Source organism: Tetrahymena thermophila (genome assembly GCF_000189635.1).
Source record: "Tetrahymena thermophila SB210 genomic scaffold scf_8254561, whole genome shotgun sequence".
Taxonomy (NCBI): domain Eukaryota; phylum Ciliophora; class Oligohymenophorea; order Hymenostomatida; family Tetrahymenidae; genus Tetrahymena; species Tetrahymena thermophila.
Window position 1 is genome coordinate 9,757 of NW_002476332.1, and position 8,991 is coordinate 18,747.

The 8,991-nt window shown below is 22.9% G+C and overlaps 2 protein-coding genes across 2 annotated transcripts in view; both read right to left on the minus strand. All coding sequences in view use genetic code 6, as the record gives it.

Annotated features, from left to right (window-relative positions):
- TTHERM_01476540 (REJ domain protein) overlaps positions 1-4,245 on the minus strand; it is a gene marked incomplete at both ends in the record, with an annotated part of 4,425 nt that extends 180 nt beyond the window's left edge. Inside the window, 9 exons of the mRNA XM_001020695.3 lie at positions 1-531; positions 743-947; positions 1,016-1,517; positions 1,616-2,942; positions 3,109-3,391; positions 3,580-3,766; positions 3,822-3,899; positions 4,026-4,114; positions 4,181-4,245. The exon at positions 1-531 is cut by the window's left edge and continues 180 nt beyond it. Coding sequence (XP_001020695.3) covers positions 1-531; positions 743-947; positions 1,016-1,517; positions 1,616-2,942; positions 3,109-3,391; positions 3,580-3,766; positions 3,822-3,899; positions 4,026-4,114; positions 4,181-4,245 — 3,267 coding nt within the window. The remainder of the gene's footprint in view (positions 532-742; positions 948-1,015; positions 1,518-1,615; positions 2,943-3,108; positions 3,392-3,579; positions 3,767-3,821; positions 3,900-4,025; positions 4,115-4,180) is intronic.
- A 3,084-nt stretch (positions 4,246-7,329) lies between these two features.
- TTHERM_01477540 (kinase domain protein, putative) lies at positions 7,330-8,584 on the minus strand (the record flags this gene model as incomplete). Its single annotated transcript, XM_001020696.3, has 2 exons — positions 7,330-7,386; positions 7,514-8,584. The coding sequence occupies 2 exons, from the start codon at positions 8,582-8,584 to the stop codon at positions 7,330-7,332; spliced, it is 1,128 nt and encodes a 375-aa protein (XP_001020696.3).
- Between the last annotated feature and the right edge of the window lie 407 nt (positions 8,585-8,991).

Here is an 8,991-nt window from a genome sequence, read left to right on the forward strand (position 1 = left end):
TTCTGCATAAGACAAGTAATCTGATGAAACATTCTCACCATAAAGTATTTAGAAATTAAGGTCATCATTCAAATTAATTTTTTGATTAATGTGCGATGCTGCAGATAAAATATTTAGAGGAGGTACGTCTAATTCTGTGAAAATACAAGTAGTTGTGTATTTTTTTTGTCTAGAATCTTTTTATCCAACAACAGTAAACTAAACTGCAGTGTATGGTTAAAATGTTTTGGCAGGAAATGTAATACTGCTAGCTCCTTGTTGCATTTAAATCTAATTATTTTATTAATCATAGCAAATATGGTCTTAAGACGAAAGACTATAACATTACCAACTCAAGTTGATTTTTGAAGGAGAATTTTGATCTTGCAACTCATAATCCCTTGAATCTGTATTTAAGACCATTTTATTTGTATAGCCTTAAGCAAGACTTGATCCTCCGATAATTTATAAATACAAATCTGTGATTTAAATATTAACAGATATCTTTTAGATGGAAACAATATTACTATCTGAACTCAAATTCAAAATCAGCTATTATTAAAATTTAATATTTAAAAACTAAAAAAGTAAATATAAGTATTTTTTTTGACATTTTTATAGAGTATAATTTAAATTTGTAGGTAATATGGGAATGCTATTCTATAATATAAATAGCTATCTATATCAATCCTCAAGTTATATTTAAGAGAAATTAGGTTTAAAATTGTGATGGTATTTCATAGAATTATTTATAAAAATTTACACTCATATCAAAGATTTAGTTAGATGCTAAGGAGTATGGGAGAATATCATATTGAAAGCTCATTTAATTATATTGATTTAAGTTTTGCTTTTATAGCTGGTTAGAAACTAGTTGTAAATCTATAGGCTCATTATTAATATAAGTCATTTAACCAAGCTCACAGATCTAAATTTAGAACTAAAAGTAGAAACTCAAGCTCATATATCTAATTTTTTATTTTAACAATAAATTATATTTATAAAAAATATCGATTGATTGTAAAGAAAAATTAACCTATATATTGGTGGATATAGAGATTGCTAATAAGTGATTCTTATAAATTTTTATTTTTGATAAGCTATGGTGAAGGTTTAAGTACCAGATTAGTTAACCTTAAGTAAATAGTTAAAAGATATAGTAATATTAATATTTGGAGGTATGAATTTAGGATCTATAATTAAACTAGTGTTTTTGTTTTAGCTTGCTTCTAATAAAATCTACTTTATATTTTCTTACTGGTCATTGCTTATGGAGCCTATTATTTGATTTAAAGTCCAATTAAAACTCATAAATTTTCTTCCTGCGTCATTCTAAAGGCCATAAAGAGTTATATTTATAGGGTTACAGCTGTTTTCTATGTGATTATAACTAAATTGAAGTTAAGGAATTCCAGGAGGCTCTTAGAAAATTATATTTCTATAGAAAGTGTTAATAAAGTATCCACTATAATCTACAAACTGTAATTTATTTGGCAAAAGAGTTATCTAATTATTTTCCATTATTGTTGATGAGTCACCTATGTATTTATTTATCAAATTAAATTAAATTTAAATTAAAATATTTTCTTATTAATATATATTATAAGTTGAATTGAATATTTTATAAAAAAGTTACTTAAATTAACCAAAATTTGATTGCCACTGATTTAGCATTAAGAATCTAATCCAATTGCGACTAAAGTTGCTTAGTCAAATATCTATGAGCACGAAAACTAAGGTGTATTAGATATGATATTAATAAATGGAGATCCCAAGTCAATAGAGAGCTATGGAGATGTGGCACTTAATTTTGCATCAAGGACAGCAATATTTTGATAACTGCATTAATAAAATATATTCCTTTTATCATTTTAGTTTTTGCAAACACATGTATTACTTAAAACATCTAATTATCTTGTTTCATTATAGCAAGTCTTACATTATTAATTTAAAATCGATGATTAATCACATAGTTAACAGGTGGGGTAACAGGCATTGCATTATAGGCTCAAATAATTTTAGCATGAATCGCATGTGAGCTAAATATTATTACTTTAAAACCCATTTGGGCAAAGACTAACACAACTTTTGTTGTAGAGAAAGCTATTAGGGTAGCAACTCAAACAATTGTTTGAATCCTTTCCATCACAGCTTGCACAACTAATATCGCATGACTAACACAACTATGAGATTTAATTAGGATATTGGTTTTTATTACATGATTGTACACACTGCTTTGTAGCTTACTAATAGTATAAGCCAGGATTACAGGTTAAGCAATTATTAGAGCTAAGTCCATCACAAGTTTTACAGGTTGAATGACAAGTGCATATATTTTAGTCAGTATCAATATATGAGCCAGGATTACAGGATAAGCAATTGTTAGAGTTAGGACCATTACAAGTTTTACAGGTTGAATCACAAGAGCAACTTTTTGTCTGTGGATTATAATATATGCCAGGATTACAGGATAAGCAATCATTAGAGCTAAGACCATTACAAGTTTTACAGGTTGAATGACAAGTGCAACTATTTGTACTTACATCATAATATATGCCAGGATTACAGGATAAGCAATTATTAGAGCTAGGACCAGAACAAGTTTTACAGGTTGAATCACAAGTGCAACTTTTTGTATTTGGATTATAATATATGCCAGGATTACAGGATAAGCAATTATTAGAGCTAAGACCATCACAAGTTTTACAGGTTGAATGACAAGTGCAAATTTTTTAGATTGTATCAATATATGAGCCAGGATTACAGGATAAGCAATTATTAGAGCTAGGACCATCACAACTTGCACAGTTATTATCACATAGTTAACATATTTGCTATTAATTTGCAAATTAATTACTATTACAAGAGCTTACACACTGGTTTATAGCTTGCTAATAATAAAACCCAGAAGAACATTATAAGCATATTTAATTTTTATCGCATTTGTCACAATTTATTTGACACTTTTAATATTAAATAAAGTAAATATTTTTTTTTTTAAAGAGAGAATTCATATTTAAAAAATTTAAAGAAAAGTTATTTGTTATTTTTAACTAAATATTTTTTTAACATTTAAATTAATAATTTTTTATGCCTCTCTCTATTAACAAATTTAATTATTAATTTTACAAATTGTACAGCTAGATTTATTTGTTTGAAATAAATTTGATATTATTACCCAAGGTTAATATTCAATGGAGTCAATTTAATAGTTATACTATCAACATTTTACTAATCATAAAACTAGTCAAATAAAGAATTGAAATAATTATTTGAATTAATAGTTTATTGGAAAGTACTGCTAATATATATTTGATTATTTATTTCAATTTTGGAAGATATTAAGCCACTCTAACGAGGAAATTATGCCCTGATTGTAAATGAAAACTCAATGGAATATATCTTTCTAGCCCTAATTAATTTTTTTTAAAATTTAATTAAATATTAAAATATCAAATTAAAGTATTAAAAATAATTAATTGTGAATTTTCTTTTTGGTTTTAAAATCAAATTAATGCAAGGAATGTAAATAAGAGATTAAAAAAAGAATTATATATATATTCCTAAAACATATTATGTTTTGTTAATAACTTGTTTTACGGGTTTTAGGGAGTATATTTTATTGTTATTTGATTATTTTAAGTACAACTATTCCCTGATAAGTAATATGTTTGATCTTAGGTAAAATAACTTGAATTTAAGCAATTAGTGTCTGAGAAGTAATTTTTAAGGCTGTCTATATCAGATTGAATTGGAGGGTAAACATAGTTAATTAGGCATTAACTAACTTTAGTTTGTAAAAAATGATTTAATGATAAATTTATAATAGAAAATAAGTTTACAATTAAGATTAAAATGCCCAGAATTAGTTAACAAACCTCCACAATCTTAACTTTATCCGGCATACAAGCGTTTTAAGACTGTTTAATTAATTATAAAATTATTAAATCCTTTTTTACATAATTTATTAATAAAAAATTTTACTTTGTAAAATAAAGAAGATTCCTATTCTGATTTTCTAAGTTTTCATTTTTTATTCCATTTACCTTTCGGAGATTTAGAGTAATAATTGTTTGTCATTAATTACATATTATAAAATAAATTGATAGCGTATGCTTTTTATAAGTATGCTATTCTAACATTAGTTATCAAATAAGTTAGTAAAAGATAAATTAATTCTATTTGAATTTATTTATAATACCTTAGATTCTAATTAGGGGGGAGGGAGGGGAGAGCGATATAAGCGTATTTATTTATTACATCCATTTTTTGACTCTATTAAAATTAAAATTATTATATATATAATAAAATCAGTATGTCATCTCCCCTCTAAAATTGTTTTTAGAAGCAAAAATCTTAAATATAACCATTTTATTAAATGAAATAGATTTTATAAATGCTTGAGATTCAGAGATGAATCTCAATATTTTAAGGTTAAAATCAATGTGAAAGCTTTAAAACTCTGGCTATTATTTTTTAATTCAAGAGTAATTTATTTCAGATTAAGAGTTTAACAGATTTACACCAAAACCAATATTAAATTTTTAGCTTATATAGATCCAATCCTTAATCAATAAATAAAATAGTAAATTAGCTTAACTAATAATTAAAAGTATCCCTTGCTTTTTAATTAGTGGGATTCGGCATGCTTTTAAACTAATACACAAACCTTTTCTATAATCTGTAATTTATATTAATGCTCTAAATTGTTCTTATTAATTGCTTTTATTTTTAAATATAAATTTATTTTTTTTTTGCTCTTTAATAGCAATAATTATTTTTTAAGCCTTTACGAAAAATCATATGCTTAAAATTGTTACAAACTAGCAAATAAATTAAAGCTCTTTATCGGCTGCGTATTTATTTAATTCATAATATCTCTTATTTTTAAGAAATTAATTTTGGTGAAGGATTCTATTATTATTAAGTAGAGTTAGATTGTTACAAATGATAATTAATCAATCTGATTAATTCTTAAAGCACAATAAGCTTTTAATTTTTGAAAAATAAACCAGTATCTATATCATAATAAATAAATTCATTTAATAGTTTCATTCAATTTTAAAAATAATCTTATATTTAAAATCTTGATTGAATAATCTATTATGAATATTTAACAAAATTATTAAAATATATTATTTATTCTTTTTATTTTTAATGTTACTACTAATATTTTTAAGTTAAATTTCCAATCATAGCTTTTTTAGATTTAAAAAATATATAATTTCTATAAAATCTAAAGAATTATTAAAAAATGAATTTAAGTAAATAAAGCACATTTCTATCTATCTATATCTATCTAATAGTAATAGAAATATAAATATTTAAAAATTTTCCTAAATCTATTTAAAAACTGTAAAAAAAAGAGAAAAGTTTTCTTTATATTGGTACATTTACTTTTTTATAAAAGATGCATAAAATGAATGTTTACAAATAAATACAAAGAATTCTTCTTCGCATAAATGAAAATCATAAAACTTTATTTACATCCCATTCTTAATAAACACCCTCTACATGAACGTATCACATCCGCAACCGTAAAAGTTGGAGATTCAAAAATGAAGTTAAATTGTTTTAGTTATCACTAACAGTGAACTTTAAGCTATTTATTATTTTTTTCTAACTTTAAAGCTTGAAATTAACATAAAATTGAATCCAACTTATATCTAAATAAGAATAATTTATTTGATATAATCAATATCTAAAATTTAAAGAATAAAATATTTTTTATTTATTAATAATTTATTCATCTACAATTTCATCTTCATTGATATTTACATACTAATATATACTAATAACATATTCCATGAGAACCATGATATTGCGGCTACTATAAACCAACTTATTACTTTTTCTAAATTTTACCTTAAAATTAATATCTTTGATTAAATTTTAATCAATGTATTTTAAAATTCATATTCTAACTATAGCTTAGTAAAATAGATATCGCATTTCCTCAAGAGATCAGATCCGAATGTCCGAGAATGTTATTTTTTTCAGATAATTTATTTCTTTTTTAAATTTATAATTTTTCACCTTAATTTGAAGGCGGTGAAATGGATATAATACATAATCTAATTATTTACTTTTTTAAATAAATATTAAATAACATTTAGACATTTTATTTTTTCTAATTATAAATTTTATTGTTTTTTAATAGTTTTTATGACATTCTAGATCTATTGAAAAATAATCCTATCATAATTATACTAATTAGTATCTAATAATTAATTTCTGTGGGATATAATTAATTAAATTGTTTATCTATTTTATTAACTTACAATTTTTTATTTGGCAACACTCAATCATAATAATCAATATTTAATTAATCTAGTTATTTTTGAGGCTTTACCTTTTTAATATAGAGAAAATATCCAATAAACTCTTAATTCAACAGAATTTATTAAGTATCTAAGAAATTAATTAATTATCTATTTCTTTTCATCTCCTCCACTATTTTATGTTATTTATTCTAAAGTAAAAATATAAGATCTGATATAATAATGATAAAATATTTTTTTTTTGAAGCTAAATATCTATATATCTATGTATTAAATTCTATCAAAAATAAAAGAAAATTATTTTTAAGATTAAATAATCATAAAAGATAATAGGATTTAATTAAAAATCTTGTTAATTCTAAATAAAAAATTGATAGTATAAAATGGTATAAAAATAAAATAGAATTTTTAACTCATTTTAATATTTTCGATATTAATTTTATTTTAAAACTTAAAAATAAATATAATAAATTTATTTAAAATAATTATTTTCAAAATAAATAAATATAATATACATCTTTTGATTAAGTACAAATAAAAAGAGCGGTTCCTGGTTTTAAAATTCCGCTGATAGATGAATATTGAATTTCATCTCAAAAACAAAGGAATAAGTTGATGATATTTGAAACTCTACAGTAATTATTTTAAATTAAATATAATAATAGAATTACACTAAAAGAAAAATTTAAAAGGTGTTTTTTTAAAGTAAAAAACAAAAAACATAAAAATACAAATATCGCTCAAACATCTATATTAAGTATTGTTTATTTTAAATCAAATAAATTATATAGTTTAACATAAATACTTTTGGGTTGATTGCATTTAATGTATTTTTGAATCAACTAGATCATAAAAAATGATTTTATTAATTCTATGAATACCATTTCTGTTAAAAAGGATACTATAAATAGGATTATAAACTAATTTGACTCACTTGGAGTTTTATTACTAGACACTGCTAAAATAGCATAGTAATAAAGTAAACTTATAACTATTTGCAAAATTAGAGATACGACTTTACCTATTGAACCCATTTTGAATGTAAGTATAATTCCAAAAAATACAATTTTCATTAATGAGCTGTTAATTATGGCTATTACTACCTGCTAAATGAGCAAATTGTAACCTTAGAATAATATTGAAATAACTAATGTGTGTATAGTTTTTAAGTAAAGCAGAGTGAATCTTAATGGTCTTGAAAGGACATTATCAGAAATGTAAATAATACTAAAAAATTAATGTAAAATTGCTACCTTTTTTGATTTGGGAAGTTATAAGTAAACATCGATTTTTTAAATTTCTTCTTCAGTTTAAACCTCTTTGATTTATGTTTATGAGTTTTTTTGAGCTTCCATTCTATCAATACTTTAACAGCTTAATTATTATTTAATTACTTGTTATTAATTAGATTCAGCCTTCTCTTAGTTCATTTCAATATTTTGTTCTTAAAATAGCTTTTAGTTTCTATGGGTTTGAAAAGTTTATAGGCTAAAATTTTTTTATCTTTTTCTTTTTCTATTACCTAAATTTTAATCAAATTGTGATGAAATCTATTCGTTTTACTACATTTCGCGCTAGACATTTTCATCACTTTTAAACTAATGAACAATAAGAAAGTGCTAGAATGCATCATTATTTATTATTTAGGAAGTTTTGCAATTATTTAAGTTATTTTCATCAATATGTTATTATTGTATTATCTACTCTTATTACTATTAGTTAATTGGTTCTTCAATATGAATTTTTGTGTAATCTTTTTTTATTGAGTATTTATCTAATAATTTTCCAATTATAAATAAAAAAATTTAAGCCAGTGTGAACACCATCAATAGCCAAAATACTATATACATATAAAAGTTATCAAAGCCTGCTATGCTTTATAACCCTTATTTTCCAAATACCGTCTACAAATTTTAATTTTTTAAGAACAAGTCATCAATATCTTCAATGATAGTTGTTGGTTTTTAGGATTCACACAAGCAGATGTAATTATTTTAAGTATTCTTATGGATGTTGCAATTTGATTTGCTCCATTAAAGATTACTCTATTAAAGACATGTCATATTATATAACATACTAGAATAAGTATTATTAAACTTATAAATAATAGTAGACTGGTTTAAGGTTGTATAAGAAGAAGAAGAAGTATTATAAATCTATGGTGTTATTACTTCATTCTTAGAGTAAGTGAAATTTTAACTAATATTTTTGAATTACTATGTGTACGCCTAGAATTCTGAAGTATTTTCATAAATATTCTTCTTATAATTATTTGTTGAAATACTATATATTCTAGTTTAATTTTCAGAATTGTAGTCATCCATACTTAGAACGTATTTATATAGGTTTTTCTATGTTACTTTATCTGATAAAAGATTGGACAAGTCGCCATTTAGAATAATTTGTCCTTAGTTTGGTAAACTAATATTACTAAGCAAGTTTCCAATTTAACTTGATATTTTATCGTAGGATTAAAAATCTTCCTATGAATTCTTACTAGACAAAGTAACGCTTGAGTTTAAAATTTTAAAAGAATCTACGATATTTTAAATATGAATATCGTTGTTTTGTTGTAAATGACTAAGATTACTATTTTGTATGCTTGAATTGGTATTTTGGAGTATTGTTTACACTTAACCAAATATATTATTTTTTTATATGGTAAAGTTGTTTTATTATGATGAGCTAAAGATTAAATATGATAACTAAGCAGTTACTTTGTTCGCAAATG